This window comes from Dromiciops gliroides, chromosome 3 (assembly GCF_019393635.1).
Source record: "Dromiciops gliroides isolate mDroGli1 chromosome 3, mDroGli1.pri, whole genome shotgun sequence".
In the NCBI taxonomy this organism is placed as follows: Eukaryota; Metazoa; Chordata; class Mammalia; order Microbiotheria; family Microbiotheriidae; genus Dromiciops; species Dromiciops gliroides.
Window position 1 is genome coordinate 12,025,823 of NC_057863.1, and position 23,529 is coordinate 12,049,351.

The 23,529-nt window shown below is 45.2% G+C and overlaps 1 protein-coding gene across 17 annotated transcripts in view; it reads left to right on the plus strand.

Annotated features, from left to right (window-relative positions):
• Nucleotides 1-23,529, plus strand: part of KIF1A (kinesin family member 1A) — a 186,739-nt gene that overhangs the window by 84,958 nt on the left and 78,252 nt on the right. For 16 of the 17 annotated variants that reach the window (XM_043994534.1, XM_043994535.1, XM_043994537.1 and 13 more), the window contains 10 exons: nt 1,976-2,051; nt 6,049-6,128; nt 7,319-7,425; nt 11,544-11,627; nt 14,418-14,598; nt 15,256-15,328; nt 15,603-15,696; nt 17,623-17,771; nt 18,578-18,756; nt 22,483-22,620. In XM_043994534.1, the coding sequence (XP_043850469.1) occupies nt 1,976-2,051; nt 6,049-6,128; nt 7,319-7,425; nt 11,544-11,627; nt 14,418-14,598; nt 15,256-15,328; nt 15,603-15,696; nt 17,623-17,771; nt 18,578-18,756; nt 22,483-22,620 (1,161 nt within the window). The remainder of the gene's footprint in view (nt 1-1,975; nt 2,052-6,048; nt 6,129-7,318; nt 7,426-11,543; nt 11,628-14,417; nt 14,599-15,255; nt 15,329-15,602; nt 15,697-17,622; nt 17,772-18,577; nt 18,757-22,482; nt 22,621-23,529) is intronic. The other variant, XM_043994536.1, reaches the window with a different exon arrangement.

A 23,529-nucleotide genomic window follows, 5' to 3' on the forward strand; every position in this document is an offset into this window, starting at 1 on the left:
TTTCCTAAAACACAGAAGTGTTTTGCCCCAGTTTTAGTCTAGCCTTAACCTATGTAATATCCTCTTTCCACTCTGAATGTTCTTCTCCTAAATCAAGGATTCAGTGCCTTCTGCCAATAGCAAAAGCAAACTGACTGGCCTAAATGAGGCTCCAATTTCAATCATTCTAGATATGTTTAACCAGTCAGCTCAATCAACCAATCAAAGTTATCAGACTTTTTTTTTGTCATTTTCCTTGTCACACAGCTAGTAATGTGTCAAGTGACTGAGACCGAATTTGAACTCAGGTCCTCCTGAATCCAGGGCCAGTGCCTTATCCACTGAGCCACATAGCTGCCCCTTTTTTGTAATTTTCAACTGAATTGACTTACTTTGCTAGTATGTACTAGGGGTTTGGGACCCTGTCCACCTCAATAATCCCACCCTCCAGAAATACAAAACAGGATGACTCCAACAGAAGGGAATTGGAAAACAAAAGATAATGTGCCTGCTAATAAGTGGTGTATTTGGTTACGTGTAGACTTCCTTAAAGAAAACTCCAAGTAGGAAATGAGAGCTCTCATTTGTGTGGGTAGATTTGTGGATAATTATTCCCATTGCCATGGGATTCTTTGCCAGGAGAGAGGGAGGAATGCCTTAAAACAGAGAGCTCCACTCCTTAGTCAATGATTTATTTACAAATCATTACAGATCACCCAGAAGGGGGTAATGGTCCCTAAAGAATGCCGGATTTGGATCCCAAAGCCTTGGGTTCAAATCAGAATGCCAATTGATACTTGCTAAAGTCTCCTGTACTCTAGGACCTTTTGTTTCCTTATCTGAACAATGAGGAGGCTAAGCTAGATCATGGGTCCCCTACCCTGTTGTTCTTTTAATAGGCTGTAGTTCAACAAAATTGCTTTCCTTTGTAATTTTATGTATTTTATTTTCTGCGTTTAAAATCATGAACTTGAGAAGGGATCCTATGGCTTTATCATACTGCAAGGGGGTGCAAGGTCCATGACATAAAAAGATTATGAAACTCTATGCCTCTGAGGTCCCTTGCAACTTTATATTGCTCTGGTCCCTGCCTTTGTCAGACTATATCTGAAATGCCGTGTTCAGTTCTGGGTACCATCTTTGAGGGAGTAAATTGATAAGCTGGAGAGAATCCAGAGGAGGGACAACCTAGATGCTAATAGCCTTGAGTTCATGCCACCTATGGATCAGGTGAAGAAACATGGGTTGTTTAACCTGGAGAAGAGAAGACGTGGGGAACACGATAGCCATGCTCAAATATTGGGATGGCTGCCCTGGAGGAAAGAGATGCGTTCAGCTTGGTCCAAAGGGGCAACCTTGGTATCTATGAATGGAGGTTGCATGGAGATGAATATGGGGTTTATGCAAAGAAACCTTCCCTACAGTGAGAGCTGCCCCTAGTGGAATGGGCCGCCTTTGCAGGGGCCTTCAAGCCTAGGTTGGTGAGTTGTGGGGATTCCTGGTCAAGTGTGAGTTAGACTAAATGACCACTGAGGTCTCTTCACCTCTAGAATTCTGTGATTCATGAGCACCAGGAAAGCGGGTGACTGAGGCAGGAAAATCCAGAGATCAAATATTAGTAGCCATTGAGAGTTTGGGATCAGAGAGAAATGGCCATTCTGAGAGTTTAAGGCTATGAAAAGACAAGATTTGAATTCTAGAGAAAATGCCTTTTACACTCACTTTTTAATATGATGAGTCCCACTAGTGGCCTTCTATCCCTTGGCTGAGGGTCAGGAGGCTCACCCTGTTTTACTTTAGGTCTAAGGTTTGCATTCCTCTGACCTGGTTTGTTTTTTGCTGTTTCCTAATCTTTGGGTCATATCACACTGGTATCTGATCCCTTAGGTCTCATGGCTCCTTCTAGACTTTCCATACCTGCCTAACCTCTCCTTGGTTCTGAATGGCAGACCACGACCCATACTGATCTCTGACTTTAGAATCTGTCTTTTTTCAGGGAGGCTTTGCTGGCTGAAATGGGTGTGGCCATGAGGGAAGATGGTGGCACCCTAGGTGTGTTCTCTCCCAAAAAGGTAGGAGCAGCTTTCAACATTCTCTCTCTCTCTCTCTCTCTCTCTCTCTCTCTCTCTCTCTCTCTCTCTCTCTCTCTCTCTCTCCCTCCCTCCCTCCTCCCTCTCTCTCTCTCTCTCCCCCTCTCTCTCTCTCCCCCCCCCCATCTCTCTTGGGATAGTTGGCTTGGACATTAAGGAGGGCCTTTAGAATTTGCCATCAGGCAGATGAGTCGAAATCGAATCTGTCATGGTATGTCCTCATGGCACCTCTCTTTCAAAATAGGGATATGTAACTATGTTTGTTCTGTTTTTTCATATCTCAGTCCTGAGATCCACAAGTGTCAAGTAACAGTGCCAAGGTTAAGACTATAATATCAGGTGCCTACATTTCTATAGTTCTTTCAGGTTCACAGAATACATCCTTACGACAACTCTGTGAAGGGCACAGCAAGTAGGATAATCACCATTTTACAGATAAAGAAATTGAGGCTAGAAGAATTTTCTATTCATAAATTTCCTATTTATTATTCCTAGTCCAAAGACCTCCATACCTTTGCAGAGGCTGTCCCTTGTCCTTGGGATGTTCAAACCATTGCCATCCTAGTCTTTCCAGTATGGAAACCTGACCATGTTGGGCCTCTTCTCAAAATCTTTCAGCAGCTCCTGATTATCTTCTGAGGCAATTGCATTCAAGAGTATAGCTGCCCATAAGGGGAAGTTTGGTGTAAAAAGGGGAGTTAGGTGTGTGCAGTGGGTGGACTCGCAACATGGAGTTCACACTCCAGCCTTATATTGCACTCAGGTTTACCCTACTTATGTGAACCTGAGCAAATCACTTAACTTATCTGCCTCAGTTTCCTCAACTGTAAAATGGGGATAATAATAGTACCTACTTCCCAGAGTTGTTGTGAGGATCAAATGAGTTAGCATAAGAAAAGTGCTTTTTGGTCCTTAAAGTGTTGCATAAATGCATCATCATCGTCGTCTTCATTAAGGGGAGTCATGTGAAGTTTATTCCTATAACCAGATCTCTTTCCCCACAGATTCATTTTTAATGAATTAATTGAATTGATCCTTTTGCACATTTCAGTTGGCCTTTGTCTAAATTGTTTGCATTATGTAAATCTTTTGCTTTCCATCTTTTTGGGCCCTCTGCCTGCTTAACCCCCAGGAGTATTCCTAGAGAGTGTTTGGGGTGTATTCCCCAAGCAGGTTGGTGTGGTGTGAGAGCAGTGATGGGGATGGCTACTGGGGGAAATGCTGCTGAGAGGCTCAGGTGTTTGGAACTCCTCTAGCTTCTGGTGGTGGCTCAGGCTAAAATAATTGGTCACAGCACACCTGTTGAATGTAGAGTGGAGAAGAGGTCATTAAAAGGCACCAAGGTCATCCTGTGCTCACCTGTAGACAAACCTGTATGCGAAATGTTTCACCGGTGTAACCATTTATACCTTCCTCAAATATCCTTGCCTCTCTCATGGACCCTCCAAGATATGATAGAGATTTGGTTTGTTCATATCTTTGGTGCCTGCCTATAGGTTTTATAGAGAATAGTCCCCCAAATTCAAGCAGAATTTCCAAGGAGAATTATTTCCCCAGAAAATCCCTTTATCCCTAGGTACCACAGAGGAACACTGGGGCAGAGGTGACCCTCTTTCCACTTAACTAGTTGTGTGACCTGAAGAAAATCATTATGCTTATCATCTGGCAGCTGAGGGGGGCCTGGATAGCTAACCCTCCTTCCAGGTTGAAATCCATAACTTTATGATCCCTGCCTCATGGGAGGTCGTTTAGTTTTGTGCATGTGGGAGCAAGTTTTTAGAAATGTTCTACAAGCAAGTATACTCAGATGATTAAATTAAGCCTTAGTCTCCTGAGATTGACTTTCAATATGTCCAACATCCACCACTAAAAAGGATGGAGTTCCTTCTTGAACTTTCAGATGCTTCCATCTGGTTCTTTCTCATGATGGAAGTTGGACCTGTATCTGGAATACATGGTACACCTATGGGGAATGGTGTTCATTCAGGAGAACTTCTCCAGTTCTTCACAAAAGTGTGGGCTGCTAGATTGACTGGAATATCTTTCAGCCCCCTTAGACTTCCCTGGAGTCTGTAGAAGATTTGCCAAGGCTTTTTATTGGTTTTTTTAAATCTTCCAAATTCTGAAGGGCTGCAATTTGGGATTCTGGCCTGGGGCAATGCAGGTGCAATTTCAGCAATAAAGGATAATAGATGATTGGGATAGAGAGGAACAGCCTTGGAGAGATAGGAATCCATAAGGAATCTGGAGAATAGAGAGGAATGTTATACATTCCATTGGATAGGAAAACAATCTATCTTAGACTGAACTAATGCAATTTGGGGTTTCCAGAACTGAGGTGATCATCTGACTGTCCTCTACCCTGGTCAGACTATATCTAGAGTGTTGTGTTCAGTTTCTAGGTACCACAGTATAAGAATAACATTAATAAGCTGAACAGAATCCAGAGAAGAGTGATCAGGATGGTGAAGGTCCTGGAGTCCCTGGGAATGGTTAGCCTGGAGAAAAGAAAACTTAGTGAGGACATCATCAGCTGAACTGCCTTCAAGTATTTTAAAAGGACTCTCTTGTGAAGAGGGACTAGACTTATTCATCTTGGCCCCAGGGGACAGAATAAGGAGTGGCAAGTGGAAGTCAAAAAGAAACTAAATTAGGCTTGAGATTAGTCAAAACCTCCTAATAATTAGAGCTGTCCCAAAGTGGATTGGCTTGCCTTTAGAGTTGGTAGGCTCCCTTCCTTGGGAATTTTACACAGAAAGTGGATGGCCATTTGTCAAGTATATTGTAAAAGCAAGTCTTTTGGAGGGGGGGTGAGTTGGACTATAGGGCCAGCAAGGACCCTTCCAATTCTGAAAAGCTATAAATCTCTTAAGTGCATGATTCTTCTAGAACATGCAAGAGCCTAATATGAGAATTGTCAAGGCACAGATAGCTCTCTACACATGTTGTGTATAGAAATGGGGAAACAGAAACTGAAGAGAGAGGAGAGGAGTAAGGAGGAACAACTTCATTTCATACATTGATAACACATTCCAGTAGGACAGGCAGACAGCAAAGGAGTTTGGGGAAGCCATTTTCTCAGTCAACACGGACAATTAGCAACCACAGTGCGTGCTCCTCACTTTGTAGGACCGAAGGTGGGGTGTCCCATCAAGGACACCCATATAGTACCAGAGTATGAGCTTAGAGAAAGGCCCATCCCCTTCACTGCCTGTTGGTTAATACCAGTACCTTTGTCAGTGGAAAAGTGGGACAGTCATAGAATGGTGGGACCCATGTTATAGATATGAGATCTCTTGGTCTTCTTTACTACTACTGCACAGCTATTTGGACCCAGAAATCTGTTAGAGATCTTCCTCACACCCAAGATTCTTCCACAGCAGGGAATGACACTCTTTCCTCTCAGTTGCATCTTTCCCTCTCCATCACTCATTAAACCTTGCCTTCAGGAAGCCAAGGCTTCTTTGCTCTTTGCAATTTCCCCTCCCCAGAAGCCTGAGCTGACTCCTGGGACTCAAGGACAGAAGACCGAAAGAACTTAAAGAATTTCAAATGGGTTTCTAGAAGCTAAACTTACCCAGAGAACACCCTGGGTAGTTCTGCATCCAACAGAGACATTCCTGAGGAATACTCTGCATGCATGGGAGTCTGGGATCTAAGGTTTCTCTCCATGCATGTGGTGCTAAACTCAGGCCTAAACAATGGATTACTTGCGACTGATTGGATTCAGTGGTGCTGTGCTGAAAACCTGAGAGAGATTCTTCTTTGTATTGTAAGATTCTAGCTCCTTTGCAAGTCCTTTGCTATTGTGGTTTTCTGTGTGTCACTTGTTTCTCTCTAGGCAAGAAACGAGTCCTCCCTTTACTAGGGCAGAAACAAGATAGATAATTGGGCACATCTAGGGGAAGGAAAGTGCCCAAATGAATGGTCATTTCACAAGTTCACTGCTGAAAAGAGCATTAATCTTTCTTCTTTCCAGACTCCTCATCTTGTCAACCTGAATGAAGACCCTCTGATGTCTGAGTGTCTTTTGTACTACATTAAAGATGGAATAACCAGGTGAGACAGCAATGCTAGTAAAGCTTTCTGTCACCTCCGTAGTAAGCACTTGAGCCATGATAATGGCTGAATTCTCCCTACTTAAGGACAATATTCTATTTGTCCATGCCAAGAGCCGAGAGCCTATGGGGTGAGGAAGGGGCACATCCCTATCATCTTCCAACGTTGCACTTATCTTCTTCGGTCAAACCCCAGGAGTTCTGCCATTAGGATAACAGTTTTCCTGGAACACCATTTGCTACTGATGTTGTATGTGTGTTGGGGGGAGGGGGGAATGGGGAGATTTGACTAGATGATTCATTCTCAAGACTCCCCCTTGCTCTGTGGCCTTCTCATGATGGTAAAATGCAATGTTACTTATTCAATTCAGGAAGCATTTATTAGGTGCTGATCTTATGCTAGGAGTTAGTAACATAGAAACAAAAGCAAAGTAGATCCCACCTTCAGGGGGATTATAATATATGAGGGGATATGAGCATTGTCCAGAGAGCATTAAGGGAAGGCATTGTCAATCACATCAGTGCTTCAGGAAGCTTGTTTTACATTCAAAGTTGATAATATAAAGCCTGATCATCAGTATGAGGTATTCAAGCATTGGGAGTGGTTCCTCTAGTGCTTTGTGACTCAAATGAAGCATGAAGTGCAGGATCAGGACCATGGTCAGGGCTTCAAAACAGCCTCAACCAAAATGGGAAACCAACCAGAGGATGCCACTTTGGGGCCAACTGAGCCACAGACCAGCTAAAGCTGAGCAGGATTCCTCAGATGTTTTCTATGCCCTAGGAAGGAGAAGGTGCTTCTGTGGTCTGGGTCCCTTTCTGTTTCCCCATGAATAACAAATGTAAGCGTACACCAGTTCACGGCATCCTAATATGCTTTGTTGGTATACCTAAATGGAGTACTGTGGTACCTCTTTTCATTGATACAAAGACATCCCCTCATGTTCCCTCCATTTCTCTGGGCTTCACTCCTTGCAGTCATTGCAAAGGATGGTCCAAATATCACTGAACATTTTAAACACTTCTCATTCTAGTTCTTAGGATCCTGTTACAGGGAGCAGATTACCTTCTCTTTGCATTTCTCAGCCTCTCCCGGTCTGAGGGTGGAATGACTTTGGGCAGCAGTGGCACTCTGTAAAGCTCAACGGATCCTAGCCAGAGAATGCTAACAACCTGTGCCTCTGTGTTTAGAGTTGGCCGGGAGGATGGAGAGAGGAGACAAGATATTGTCTTGAGCGGGCACTTCATAAAGGAAGAGCACTGCATTTTCCGGAGTGACACCAGAGCTGGCAATGAAGGTATCTCCTGGTCTCAATGCTGCTTTATTGTCTTTACCCTCCCCATCACCATATTGTACCTGCCTTTCCAACAACCTTCAAGTTTCCAAGTTCTCTTTCTGTTTGACTGAAGACTGTGTTGTGATCCATGCCCATGAATTCAGTCCAATCCAATTCAACAAACATGAATCTATCAAGAACCGTGTTAGGAGCAATAGATGTAAAGACAAAAATGAAAGAGCTCCTGTCCTCAAAGAGCTTCCATTCTACTGGAAGAGGAGCACAATGTGTATGCAGAGAAGTATATGCATGATAATTTATGATAAAGGAAAAAAATCTGACAACTAAGGGAATTGGTAAAGTTTTGTCAGGAACCTTGAAATAAACTATACCTTCTAAGAGGTAGAAGTGAGGAGGGAGAGAATTCTAGGTAGGGCATCCAGCCCGGTCAAATGCCCACAGGCAGTAGGTGAAGTGATAAACTTTGGAAATAATGATAAGCAAATCAATAAGTCACCAGTAATTTGGTAAGTGTTTATGGCATGCCAAGCACTGTGCAAAGCACTGAGGATACAAAAAAAGGGGAAAAAATGGTCACTGCCCTCAGGAAGCTCACATTCAAATAGAGGAAAGAATATTCAAAATAAGTTTGGTGGGAGCATGGCTGTGTGAGGAAGAATAACATGCATGAGCCTGGAAAGGAGACCTGGAACCAACTCACTAGGACTGTGAATGCCAACTCTCAGTCCAGGATCCTGAGGTCCTATGATAGAGATAGCTTCCACCAGTCTTCTTTCTATCATAAAAATGAAGCATCCAAATCATGCCCATTTAGGGCCCCTTTAAATTGCCCATAGACAGGTCAAATATAGGCTTGAGAATTTCCATCTCATTTCCCTCAAATAAGTAATTCTTATCACCCCTTTGCTTGAGTTTCTTGCCACCCATGTCCCAGTGACAGGGTGGGTAGCAACTTATTGCTCTTTTCCTCCCTACATTGATCAATGGGAAACAAGAGAAAAAGAGGCCATGGAGTAAGGGATTGTGATACCCTGCTGGCTGCTAATGAAACAGCCAAAGGGATGTCCAGGGAAGGTGCCTGCCCTTGGTGTCATTTGTAGAAATATGGGCTCATGCAATGTATTTACCTAGTTTGGATACAAGTGTCCATGTGGTAATGAGCAGACCCCTGCTTCTCCCTATTTGCCAGCCTGTGTACAGTTGGATACAGTGTCTGGTCCTTTCCTAAGCCCAACAAATAATGTCTTGGATATGTCTTGGATCACTCCCCTCTTGGGCCTCAGTTTCCTCAGTCATAAAAAGGAGGGTGAGATTTTATGATATCTAAGACCTGCCTCTCTGCCCCCACTCTAAGTCCTATAACCATATACATTGGTATAGAGCCACTCTACTCAGAGGACCTCTCTTCCAGTTCCAATCCTTTGAAACCTGCAAATCCAATAGTATTTGTCCCCACCCACCCAATAATTTTCTTTAGATGTAGTTCAGCAAGTGTAGAGTGTATGGATTAAATCACCTCATGGTAAATCCCAGCAGATGGCAGGGTCATCATGGCTTTGGCCTGAGATGAATGGGTGTGCCATCCGTTGAAAATGGCCAGGACCCCTGATGCCTACATCTTCTCCACAGCCTCATCAGGTGTGCCCACTTAGACCCATGTCTTCTGACTCTTAACATTTTAAGTCCACCCCATTCTTTTTTAGTGAGGCAATCAGGGTTAAGTGACTTGCCCAGGGACACTTACTAGCTGTGTTACCCTGGGCAAGTCACTTAACCCCAATTGCCTCACCGAAAAAAAAAAAAAAGATCTATGTTTAAATCTCATCCCCTCCCAATCCTATCTAGACATGTGACTACAGGAAAGTCACAAAAACCCCTGGGGTCTCAGTTTCCTCATTTGTAAAATGGGGAGGGAGGAGATGCCTCTAGTCCCAACCTCACTGGGTTGGCGGGGGGCGGAGGGTGAGGCTCAAAAGAGAAAATTGATAGAAAGCACTTGGCAAAGTGCTATAAAGTATTCTAGGAGTTATTGTTACTATGATTCTCTATTCAGACAGAAGTTCCACTTAATGGTGGCATTCTGGAAACAAGAAGCAGCATGGGACAGTGAAAACTGAGCATGGAATTGGGAATTTGGAGGTCTACATGTTAGTCCCAACTCTGCCACTCACTTCTGTCTGGCTGTCCAAGGCTCTAGCCCCTTCCTGGCCTCCATTTCCTCATCTATGGAAGGAGAGGGGTTGATAGCCACAAAGGTCCATCCTAGACCCAGTGTTCTCTGATCTTTAAGCCCAAAGGAGTGATCCTAAGAGGGCAGATTTCAGGCCCAATGGTAGAAGAGCCAGAATGAGCTATTGGGTGCCTGCCTCCATTATTTATGCATCAGATTGGCAGTCACCTAGTGGCTTGGACTTAGAATCAGAGACAGCTGGTTTAACTCTCCCCTCAGACACTAGCTGAGCAATTCACTTCATTGTCTGTTTCCTTATCTGTAAAATAAAGGCACTGAACTTGATGTTTCCAACACTGTCCATATTCTCACATCCCCAATTCTGCCTGAGGGCTGGGAGCTCTGAGAATGGCACAGGAGACTCAGTGAGCATTGGATGAATAAGTTCAGATCATGGTGAGCATGGGAGACAAGAATCCCCAAGATAGATCATTAGGGATTTTGCATTTTTATGTCAGTGCTTAGAGGAAGAGTGTTTGGCACAGTCCCCATACCTCCATAACTACACAGAATAAATACTTGGTGCCCATCATGGTGAATCATATATCTGATATCAAATGCTCAGATTCCTAAAGCAGAGTCAGTTCTAACTTCTCACAGATCATAGCCAGTGTCAATATCAAAGGAAGGGAGGACCCACACACACCTGGGTCATGCCAGTAAGAAGTCCTCAAAATCCTGGTTGACTCTATTCAGTAAGAATAGTCATTTAGGAACACTGGTTCTTAAGTTATAATATCTGTGTTCAAATCCTGCTCTGTTACTGGTTATCTGTCTCTTGGGGTAGTGGTTCATGGTCTCTGGGTCTCAGTTTCCTCTTCTGTAAAATGCAGATGATAATACATTGTGTAATCTCCCCTTTGCCCCAGGGTCGGTATGAGGATCAAATGAGCCAATGGACAGAAAGTACTTTGCAAACCTTAAGAAGCCACACCATTCTCTGCTCTTATTCTAGAACCACAGATCTAGACCCAGAGGGGACCAATGAAGCCATGCAGTTGAACCCCCTCAGTTTACAGAAGAGCAAACTGAGGCCCAGAGAGGTGTCACAGGGTTATGGATACAGAGCTAGGAGAGACTTCCCAGACTATCTAACCAAACTCCTGAATTTTACAGATGAGAAAGCTGAGTCCCAGAGAAGGGAAGTGACCTACCCAAAATCACTATCCTAGTAAGCAGTAGAGCCAAGATTCAAACCCAGGTCTCTTGGCACCAAATCCTAGGATCTTTGTGATATTATCACTCTGCCTCCTTCCATGTAACCCTCTAAGGCTATCCTCATATCAAACCAATGACTTCAGATGCATCTGAATAACATAAATGGGCCCTTGCTTCAGGAGGGCCTGTGTCCCCAACACGAGATCACACAATTTAGAGCTAGAATCAACCTTGGAGGTAATAGAGTCCAAACTCCTCATTTTACAATTGAATAGAGATGATGACACTTACCCAAGGACACACAGGTAGAAAGCGGGGTGGTCAGCATTTGAACTCAGATTTTCTGACTCCAAGCCCACTACTGATGTCCTTTGCATGAAAACAATGCAAACAGTGAGTCACCCACTTCCCATTTTAGAAGAAAGGACCAAAGACGAGTGAAATCACCCCCTTCCAGAGATGTCATTGCAAAGTGCTTGGTCCTCCTGGCATCTGAAAATCTACACTCTCCCCCGTTTTTGAAAAACTCATGACATTTCAATTGAACTCAGTTTGATTCAGCAATCTATAGAGTACCCCCACATTCAGCACCCCCACCACTCCGAGAGGAGCATGTGTCAATGAGCATCCTATCAGGGACAAATGAGAAGAGTCCCAGCCCCAACACTTACATCGATTCTGTTTCTTCTCTCTCTCTCCTTTCTGCTCCTTTCTTTTTTCTTTCCTGTAGCAGTGGTGACCCTGGAACCCTGCGAGGGGGCAGACACCTATGTCAATGGCAAAAAAGTGACAGAACCAAGCATTCTCCGATCTGGTAAGTTCTATCTCTGGAGAAGGAGCCCCAATTGTCATGGAGAAATGAGACCTGGACCACCATTACTGGAATTCTCATCATATGGAAATGCATTTATTCAACAACCAGTTCTCAAATGGCTCCTATGGGTAAAGTCATGTGCTAAGTCCTGTGAGATGTCCATAGATGAATCCCTAAGACAGTGGTCCCTGCCTTCATAGAGCCTTCAGTCTAGTACAGAATAATACAGGTCTATAAATGACGTCATAAGTACGATAACAGTTCTGGGAACTGAGGTCACTTTCCCTAAAAAGGGGGAAACATAAAATCTTTGTTTTGTTTCCTAATGCATTTAACCAAGTCTCTCCTCATCCTAGTAGAAAGATATGAGCTAGACAATAATACAGTTAAAGGATCACTGTCAGCTTAGCAAGAAGTATCCAATGGAGTGCCCCATGGCTCTGAGTCTGACCTTGTGTGGTCTAGGATTATTTTTCTTGCTTTAAACATATTTATTTATTTTTGATTTATGGAATAAAACAAGTATTTCCATAACATAGTAAAGACTTTTATAAAAGGCATAGATAGCTTGCTTGGCAAATTTGCAAATGACAACATATTGGGAGAGAGAGCAAACATGTTGAATGCCAGATACAGGATCCAAAAAGTTCTAGATAAGCTTGCGCTTTGGGCTGGACCCTATAAGATGCAATCTAACTGGGATAAATGTAAAGCTTTCACAGAATGTTAAAGGATAGAATCTAGCCTGTAGCAGTGTTCATCTCTGAACAAGAGTCCCCTCAACATTCCTCACAAGGAATCTCCTTTGTTTGAAGGTATCTTGCCTTGTCTGGAGACTTCCAATGAACAGCAGTCCATCACCTCTGAAGTAGCTCATCTGTCTCTTGTATGGTTAGGAAGGTTATGCTGACCTCTACCCCAAACCAGCCTCTGTGTGACTTCTACCCATTGTACTTCATTCTATCTAATGCAAGGCTATCCTGTTCTCCATGATGGCCCTTCGAACATCTTAATATAGTAATTTTTCCTCTTGAGTCTCTTCTTTCAGCCCACTTCATTTCAGCCAGTCATCATGAGGCATGAGTCCTTTCACTGTCCTGGATTCCTTTCTGTCAACAATCTCTAACTTATCAATATCTTCTCTAAAGAGTGCCACTCCTAAAAGACGACAACGCTCCCCATGTACTTCAATCAGGGCTGAGTACAATGGGACTACCACCTACTTTGACATGGGCCTGATGTCCCTTTTATTCCAGTTTAGGGTTGCATTAGCTTTTTTGACTTCCATATCATTCTAATGACTCATGTTGAACTTGCCGTCTATTAAAGCCCCCACATTTTTTGAGGCAGAATGCTCCACATCTCCCCCATCTTGCAAGTGCAAAACTGTTTTTGAACCCCAGGCACAATACTCTTCTCTAGTTTGGACTAGAGAAGCCTTCAGGTGGGGAGAGTGGGGTGGGCAGGGGACATGATAGCTATCCTCAACTATCTGAAACTCTGGCATGCCAAAGGAGGATTGGGCTTGGTCTGTTTGACCCAAGGAAAAAGTGGTCCTGAAGCACATTTCGGCTTGATGGCAGGAAACTCTTCCTCGTGGACTATTTTGAGAGGGCTCTCCCTCATTGAAGGTCTTCAAACCAAGGCTGGGTGGTCATTTGTTGGGTGTATGGTAGAGGAAATTCTTGTTTAGGTATCAGTTGAACTAGATGGTTTCTGAGGTTGCTCTGAAATCTGATAATCCATGATGCTCAGCTTTGATGAAAAAGCTGCCACTATTCTATTTAATTTAGCACAAAGTAAGAGTTGGATTGATCCTTAGAAGTCACATCATCCAGTCCCCTGGATTCTTCAGATTCCCCCCTCTATGATACCTCTGAGGTTATCCAGGTTCCTCCTGAAAGAGCCAGTCAGGAGCCGTTAGGCTAAGGGAGAGCCAGCCTGATTCCAAGAGCCAGGCGGGGGGAAGCTGCATGGGGAAAGCTGAGGGAACCAGTCCTAACCAGCAGATTGAGAACAGAGCCTGGATTCTGGTCTCTGTAGGAAACAATCCTAATGCTCTGGGATGGGGGAACATCCCATCCTATTCATTTTAGAAAGGATGATGCTGCCATGTAGAAGGGATGAGAGGTTTGTCCAAGAAGAGTCAGTGACTTGGGGGCAGAACGATGGCCATCTGCTGCCCAGTCCAGTGTGGTGACCAATGTCCAATGCTGCTTCTTGGCCACTGATTAGGAAATCCTTTGTATGTAATCAGTCCTCTTTTGTTTTCATCCATTGGAAAGCTCTAGATGCTTCAGAAATGTTTATTGGATTTATTGAGAAATACCTGAGCTTATACCTGCCTAGTTAGGAAGGCTCAGTGAAGCAGTTCGTTTGCAGATTGCACGGCTCCTCTGATGGCCTGCCACACCCCAGGCAAATTCCTCAATGTATTCCTCAAATACCCCAGTCCCCAACAACCACATTGTGTCCCAGGGTCTCTACTTCTCCATTCCCTCAATGGCTTTTGTCTTAAAAGAGTGTGCATTTCAGGAAACGTGTCCTCATTGCAGTTCTGCCAGTAAGTCCTCTAAAGAGGTCTGCGTTCCTCTACTGACCCTGGCTACAGCCATAGCAGGAGACGTGGCACCTTTCAGAACTAGAGAGAAGGGCTGGCCACGATGCCTTGATTTCCCAGCCCCTTTACTCGCTCCCTGACAAGCTGCTCTGATTCTCCTTTGTCACTCTACCCCTTCGAGTGTCCTCCCAGTTTCCTCAAGCCAATCCTGCCCCTTATTTTACTGACAGGAAACCGCATTATCATGGGGAAGAGTCACGTATTCCGATTCAACCATCCTGAGCAGGCTCGACAAGAACGCGAACGGACTCCGTGTGCAGAGACACCTGCAGAGCCAGTGGACTGGGCCTTTGCCCAGCGTGAGCTACTTGAAAAACAAGGCATTGACATGAAACAGGAAATGGAACAGAGGTAAGGAGCGATGGGATGGGATGGGATGGGTGAGTTCCCTGGAGCTGTTATTGGTATTGAAGATCATTAGTCTATTAGTGGTTTATGAGCCAGAGTCAGGGTCAGAAAGATCTGTATTCAAGTCCTGTCTGTGACACGCCCTGGCTCTGTGACCCTAAACATGTCACTGAACTTCTGAGAGCCATGTACAATTCTCTAAGTTGCAGAAAAGGTGCTAAGAGAGTCATTTGTTGACTAGGAGCTCCCTTTGCCAGTGAGATCACAAGTCCAAACCTCACCACAAAATAATAATAATAATAATAATAATAATAATAATAATAATAATAATAATAATAATAATGCAAATATGTCAGAAATTTCTGGTTTAACCAATCTGGAGACATCCTATTATGAGAACACCCTCCACCAGTGCATATCCTAACCTGCCTATGACTTAGCTAGGTTATCTGGGACATAGGGAACTTAGTGATTTGCAGTCACATACCCAGTAAATGTCAGACTTGAGATTTGAACTCAAACTTCCTGACCCCATGAGCAGCACCTTCTCCATGATGTCCCATCATCATCGTCAATGTCAGCATCGTCACATCAGACAACCCCCTGTCCCTTCACCTAGTTCAGTTTGTCATTCTGTCCTTTCCCCCTTCTGGCTCATAGACTCCAGGAACTTGAGGACCAATATCGGAAGGAGAGAGAAGAAGCCAACTATCTCCTGGAACAGCAGAGACTGGTACAAGAATCATTGCCCCTCCCCCTGGCACTCAGAGGACACCAGAAAGCTTCTTGGTTGGGTTTTGTCCTGAAGTAACTAACCATTGTGTCTTTGTGCTAAGACCTAGCTCAGATTAATTTCAACAAAGTATTCTGACTTCCCAGACCCTATTTAATAGGAGACTCCAACCAGAAACCTTTGGTAGTTTGCCTGCAACGATCTGGGTTGTAGGAACATGGGATCATGGGGTGGTGAAGAGCAGACAGGTCATTTGGTCTTTCTTCTCCCTAAGGACTATGAGAGTAAGCTCGAGGCTTTGCAGAAGCAGATGGATTCCAGGTATTACCCAGAGGTCAACGAAGAAGAGGAAGAACCTGAAGATGAAGGTAAGGGACACCGTCCTCTGTCTTTTCCCTGTGTTAGAGCAGTTCCAAAGGAAGGATGCCTAAGGAAATCTGAAACAGGAGCTGTGTTTCCTGCTTTCTATGTTCGTCCAGGGGTGGTGATGGGTGGAAGGTACAAAGATGGGCCAGTAGTGATAAGCTATAAAGGACTCTGGCCAGTGCCTTCTCTGGAACCTGCAATCACAGGGGGTCAAACCCTGGCCCATGATGCAGTGGTGAAGCCAGAACAAGAAGAAAATGTAATTGGGAAATATTTCACAAAATAAATAAGAGTACGATGCAACATAGATGATGTTGGTCTATGGTTTACTCAGCCAATAGGCTGAGCTCAGTGTGCATTTCTATTTTAGTTGGATTCCACTGGCCTGGAGCCCCAGGAGGCTGAGTTGCTTGCCCATGTCCCAGATGGGATTTGAACCCAGAGCTTCCTGGCTTTGAATGCAGCTCTCTGTCCTCTGACCTGCACTGCCTGTGATAGTGCACATGGGTTTAATGAGTATCCTGGAATATCACCTCGAGTGATTCTGATCACATGACACCTCCTGCCAATGAAGGGGGAAATGCAACCCAAACAGCCCCTCCAAGACAGGGACATCAGATGGTAGATTCAGAGTTAGAAGGGACCTTAAAGACCATCAAGGTCAACCCCTCATTTTACAAACTGACACCAGAGAGGGAGTGACTTACTTTAGTTCACACAGGGAGCAGATGACAAAGTTGGGATTTGAATCAAGTGATTCCAAATCCAGTATCCTTTCCACGGTACCATGATGCTTGGCCCACACCAAGGTGAGCCCATGAAAGGAGAGAATCAAAGGACTCAGAGGAAAGCCTAGAAATCATCCAGTCCCATTTCCTCTTTGTACAACTGAGGGAAAGGGACTCTGTGCCCAATCTATCACAGAGGTAAAAGAAAGTCACAGTCACTCAGTGACCAAATGGTATCATGGACAGCCTGGGAGAGTCACTTCAGCTCTAAGCCTCAGTTTCCTTATCTATAAAATGGAGATGCTGAACTCACTAGCTTCTAAGTCCCATTCAGCTCCAGAGATTTCATGGCCCCAAATTTATCCTGAAAATCCTTCCATGTCATGGGCTGGTCTTTCCATGAACTCCTCTTTATGGTGCAGGATCTGCTCCTGCTACTTCTGCCATTGAAGACAAGACAAGGGGCAGCTAGGTGGTGCAGTGGATAGAGCACTGGCCCTGGAGTCAGGAGGACCTGAGTTCAAATCTGACTTCAGACACTTAACACTTACTAGCTGTGTGACCCTGGGCAAGTCACTTAACCCCAATTGCCTCGCTAAAAAAAAAAAAAGATAAGATGAGTATAGCTTCACTTTTGTGATAGCCATGCTCTTATTCTCTCTCTCTAGTTGTTCTGCTCAATGTGTGTTATCTTGTATGATTAAAAAAAAAAAACATGCCTTGTCTTTGACGTCTCCACCATCTTTTCTTAGTCTATCTATGTCAACAAGCAGTCATTAGGGGCAACTAGGTTGCACAGAGGATAGAGCACCAGCCCTGGAGTCAGGAGGACCTGAGTTCAAATCCTGCCTCAGACACTTGACACTTACTAGCTGTGTGACCCTGGGCAAATCACTCAATCCCAATTGCCTCACCCAAAAAACACAACAACAACAACAACAACAACAACAAACAATACACAAGCAGTCATTAATTGCTTCCTGTGATGGGCAAGACCCTTGAAGATTCAGGTGATGGGTGGTGCCTGGCCACCTTCTGGCCTCGTCCCTGCTCTTGTGTTGACTGGGAACCATGCCCTGCATTCCCTTGTCAGAGAAGTGACCTCTCTGATTTTCCAGGGGGCACTAGGCTTCAAGGAGCAGTGCTGAGGGGGTGGCTGCCCTTCTTTTGAATGATCATGTGAGTTTTTTCTCTTGACAGTCCAGTGGACAGAGAGGGAATTTGAACTAGCACTTTGGGCCTTCAGGAAGTGGAAGTGGTACCAGTTCACATCCTTGAGAGACCTCTTGTGGGGCAATGCCATTTTCCTCAAAGAAGCCAATGCCATTAGCGTGGAGCTAAAGAAAAAGGTAAAGTGGTTTATTTCGGCTTAAGTCAAGCTTTCTTGTTCTCAGAGTCAGAACTAGCATGAGGGCTTGGCCCCAGGATTCTCACAGCTGGTGAGTCACTGGGGAGGCCACCTCCCTACAGTGACCATGCTCAGACAAAGCTAGACTGTCCTCTTTACCTTTAAGCCCATCCCCACACCCCATTTGTTAGCCTAGTTAGGCATCTGGTCCTTCTTTATTCCACCTTCACTATCTCCTTCACCAAGTTGACCTCTTATATTAAGACTGAAGGAGAAAGTTCAGCTATTACCTCTGTAATATCCCCTAAATATTGCCCAGGTTACTTTCAAGATACAGGGCTCACTGGCTTCACATCATAGCAACTAAAAATATTTTTGAACTCATAGTGACACTCCTCCATTCTACAGCCCGGAGGTGGGGGTATGCATTACTTTATCGGTGTTGCAAAGCACTCGGCCCTAGAAATTAAGTAGATCTTTTATGTAGGGATGGGGCTACCTTCTTGAGTGAAATGATGGGATGGAAATTACCCCTTTCTCAGGTAAGATCAGATCATCAAGCAGGCTGATGAAATTTCCTCTACGGGATCATTAGTCCAAAAGCCCCCAATTAAACCAGCCTGTCTGGTGACAATCTACTCTCAGCTTCCTGGAAAGCTCCTGGTGACGACTTCAAGACCCTATATCTCAGCATCTGGTTGCTATACTGTGGGGGAGGGGGAAAAGAGGAAGGTAAGTGAGGTCCCCAGTTGGGTATCCTGACAGCTTGGAGATGCCTGGACATTTTCTCCCTGTGTTTGTCACCAGGTCCAATTCCAATTTGTTCTCCTTACGGACACTCTCTACTCTCCCCTACCTCCGGACCTGCTTCCCCCAGATGCTGCCAAAGAAAGAGAAAAACGGCCCTTCCCACGGACCATTGTGGCCGTTGAGGTCCAGGACCAGAAGAACGGTGCTACACATTACTGGACACTGGAGAAACTCAGGTAGGCGCCAGGGGATGAGCAAGGAGGATGGTCTTGGAAGGAGGAGGCTAGGGGAGAAAGAATGACCACTTCGGAGGTGGCTTCTACACTCCAGGGCCTGAAAGCAGGCTGGAGAATTGCTGAGATGAGACAGGTTTAGGAAATGTCCTGTTATGGTTTTGGACCAGTTGGGAAGATGTACCAACTTTTACCTTGGGGCTCAGAGGCAATCAGGTCTAACTCCCTCATTGTACAGATGGGGAAACAGGCCCAGAGATGGAAAGTGACTCAGGATCCTAGACTGAACCTGGAAGGGACCTCAAAAGACATCTGGTCCAGCCCCAGAATTTTACAGATGTGGAAACTGAGGCCCACAGGAGAAAGTGATTTGCCCAGAAGGACATAAATAGTAGCCATCTGAGATGGAATTTGAACCCAGCTCCTCCAACTACAGCCATGCTTTCTCCACTGTATTTTAATGTCCCTCTGATAGTGGAGTGTTGCCAGGCTACATGCTCAGAGCTTCTTGGTAGGCATTAGCTCCAAGGACTTCAAAGCTCAGCTAAAGCTTGTTTGGGACATCATTTTTCTTGAATGAAAGAGGGGGAGCTGGGGACACGTGTGACCCAGAGAGCACACCTCACCCAATAAGAAGTCAGATGTTAGAACTACATTACAACCCATTTCTGGGTGAGCTACCCTTTGATTATCAGAAACTTATTTCAGAATGGGACTGCTGAGCAAGTCTACCAAGGTAGAGCATATGGGTGAGAATCAGAGGAGTAACTAGGAAAGGCCGGTGGGGGTTGTCTGAATTTATAGGGGGCTGAATTTAGAGGACACTGACACTGACACCCCTTGAGCTTGCCACTCAGTGGGAAAGTTCTTCCCCCACCTTATCGTTGTATGCTTCTCTAACTCCAGTGAACCCACCACCTCTTCCAAAATGCAGAATTGTTTCATGTCCCAGGAGTAGTCTGTGGCCCTCAACACCAGGTGCCAACACTCCAAGCAATAGATAAGGTGAGATGGGACATTGTAAGTCAGTGGGTGTCTATTCTCTTCTTGAATAACTCCAAACATGAAGACTGGGTTGCTTCTCTTGGTCTTTCATCTCAGCCTTTTCTGACCCTCATTGCCTGTCCAGTGTCTAACCATGATTTCTACTGCTCTGATATTCTCTGTTCTGGTCGTCCATGGTCATCATTAATGACCACTTGGCACCCTATTTGTGAGAACTCTTTGTAGACCTGAAGATTATAATCTAGTTACTTCCTGTTCATTGTCTTCTGTGAAATACTTTATGCAGAATTTAGCTAGAGAAAAGAAGGTTAGAAAGGGGAATGGGGCTGGATCCAAACATCATGATTTCCTGCCATGTTTCTATCAAGAACCATATAACACTGTAGACATCTCTGTGAGAGGCAACATGGGGCAATGGAGAGAAAGCCAGCCTTGGGGTCAGGGAAGTCTGGACTGAAGTCCTGCCCCTGACACATACAAGCAGTTTGCCTCTGGGCAATTCCATAAGATAACTTACAACCCAATTGCCAACCTACATTGTCAGAGGGAGTTTGCACATTGGGAGCTCCCTGCTCCAATCAAGTTACACGTCTGGACCCCTCACCCCGCCAAAAATCCAAATCTTTCTCTGAATGTCTGTTTTCTCTCCTTTTTAATAGGCCTATCCAGGCAGCAGGGACTTCAGACAGATGAGTAGGAAAGTTGTGTGGATATTTCATAGCAAAGCATAGTTGGAAGTCATATTTTCAGTTGGAGATAGATGACAACTGTTGGGTCACAAATTGCCCATTCTTAGTTAAATTTCCCTTGAACTGGGGTGGGGGGGTGCAGTGGAGAAAGTACTGGCCCTGGAGTCAGGAGGAACTGAGTTCAAATCTCACCTCAGACACTTAACTAGCTGTGTGACCCTGGGCAAGTCACTGGACTCCAATTGCCTTAAACATCTGGGACCATCTCCAGTCATCCTGATCTTTGTCTTCCACTGGACCCAGATGGTTCTGGAGGAGAGAATGAGGTTGGTGACCTTACATAGTCCTCTCTCACTTGAATCCAATTGACTGCCAGTCATGACATCACCTCCCGATGTCACGGTCCTCTTCAAGAAAGAAAGACAAAAAACAAATGAATGAATGAATGGATAGATAGGTAAATAAATGAATGAATCAATGAATGATTAGATAGATAGATGAATAAATAAATAAATAAATGATAATTAAGGACAAACATCATTCCTTTGAACACCTTAATATTAATTTTTGTTTTCTGAACCTGGACTATCTAGTGATCAGGGAAGATAGGCAGAGTAGAGTGTGTTATAAAGAAGCTAGTGAGGGGCAGCTAGGTAGTGCAGTGGATAGAGCACCGGCCCTGGATTCAGGAGGACCTGAGTTCAAATCCGGCCTCAGACACTTAACACTTACTAGCTGTGTGACCCTGGGCAAGTCACTTAACCCCAATTGCCTCACCAAAAAAAATAAAATAAAATAAAATAAAGAGCTAATGCAGGAACAAAACACCCCAACCTCACTCCCACTCAGCCTACTGTCCCCTGGATGATTTGCAGATGGATAATGAAGTCATGGGTGGTTAGGTGGCACAGTGGCTAGAGCTCCAGGCCTCTAGTCAGGAAGACTCATCTTTGTGAGTTCAAATCCAGCCTCAGATATTTACTAGTTGTGTGACTCTGGGAAAGCCACTTTGCCCCCAGCTTCCTCATCTGTAAACTGAGGATCCTGAAGGAGGAATTGGCAAACCACTTTGCCAAGAAAACCCCAAATGAGCTCATGAAGTCAGACATGACTGAAAACCACTGAACAACAACAATAACAGGCATCTGATTTCAGTGAAGACGGCTGGTTGACTGGGAAAAAGTAGGCAAGTCAGAATATGTGTCCCAGCAGGCCCTTCCCGTTCAGATTCATGGTGGCGAGAGTGAACACAGTGGGGTCGTTCAGTGAATCCAATTGAGCACCTAGACCTTCGGGATCAAATGAAATGATCCCTGCCCCCAAAGAGCTTTTGTTCTACCATGGCGGCCGCATGTACCCAGATAAGCAAATGCACATGTTGGTGGAGATAAAGCGCTGAGATCTGGGGGAGCCAGAAAGGCTTCACAGGAGGAGGGATCACATGAGCTGAGCCAAGGTTAGGGCTGCAGACCCAAAGTATCAGCATAATTCCCTATTAGCCCACCTTCCAAGCATTCCTCCTAAGCCATAGGTGGATGGGAACTCAGCCTGAAGTAGGTGCCCAGTCTAGAGAACAGTCTCCGGAGTCAGAGAACATGAGTGCACACACCTCTTGTGCTGCTATGTGACCTATTAACCACTGGGGCCTCAGTTTCCTCTCCTGAAAAAATGGGGCCGTTAGCCCCTTGGTCCCTTTTTAGTCCTTTGTCTGTGATCTTAGCATCTTGCATTGATTCTCCCAAGGTGTTCAGTAGGGAGATTTATGTGGGGGTCACTGCCACACAGACTGCAAGGAGAGTCGGATGATCTCATGCTGAGTGTAATGGGTGTGGGGTGACTGGGGCTTTGCTCCATGCTGCCAAGCTAGGCACGGATGCTATTGCTCAATGCCACCCACCCCCACCATCATCTAGCAACTCGTCACCTCTGCCCCTCAGCCTCCTCTCAATGGGTGGGTCCAGGTCTCGCCTCTGTCCACTCGATCCCCCAACACATCTTGCCTGCGGCTCAGGCTACTTGTCTCCTCTCACTACAGGCAGAGACTTGACTTGATGCGTGAGATGTATGACCGGGCTGCTGAGGTACCTTCCAGTGTCATTGAAGACTGTGATAATGTGGTGACCGGTGGGGACCCTTTCTATGACCGATTCCCTTGGTTCCGGCTGGTTGGCAGGTGAGAGCATTCTTTTCTTCTCCTGACGGAGACAGAGAGAGAGGGTTTTCTCATGGAAGTATTCTAAACTTTGGAGGTACTCATAACAATGAGGCCTAGACTTCTGTGACCTGCCCAGTGTGGGGGTGAGGATGGAAAATGACACACCCTGAGGTGAGCTGAATGCCACAGCCCTCTCCCTGAAGCCTCAAAGCACCCCCACAATCAGCACCACCAACTGTGGAGCTGGTCTTCTTGGCCACACCTTATCAGAGTCCATAGCAACCCCTTCATTGACTGAGGGATGGGCACAGGGGAGTCCTCATCTGAAGACTAGATGAAGACCCCCTTGTTGGCATCCATGACTCACAGATGGGTTTTGCATCCTTGGATATGTGTGTCTTTGTGTGTGTTCTCACCGGGCTGCCAGCATCCATCTCTGTGCTGTATGAATCACATGCACACCTGTGCCTTCAGCATTCTGATTGGAAGCACATGGGGCTGTCATCTCAAAGGTCTTATGGATCGGACCATCCTCTTCTAGCCCCAAGGTAGAGGCCAGGTCCTGCCTGGTTTGGGAAGAGGAGGCTCTGCCTGGGATTGTCCCTCATGCAGTGGTTCTAATGGATGTGTTTGTCTTGACCAACCCTAGCCCAGTCCTGCCCCACCCTGGGGATCCCATGAATTTAACTCTTCTGTTTTGATCTTTCCAGCTGACAGCTCTTGCAGCTTCTGTGTGAGGCACGGGTTGGGGGCCGGGTTTTATTTGTGTTCTTCCCATCTCTAACACTGGCATTTCTTGGTGGGCATTTTTTGTTCTTGGTTTGGGTTGGGTTTTGTTTTTTAGAACAAACACCATTTTTTTCCTTCTCTATCCGCTCACTTTGGAACAGCTGGTGTTAACCTCTCTTCTGTCTTGTACTAACCTCA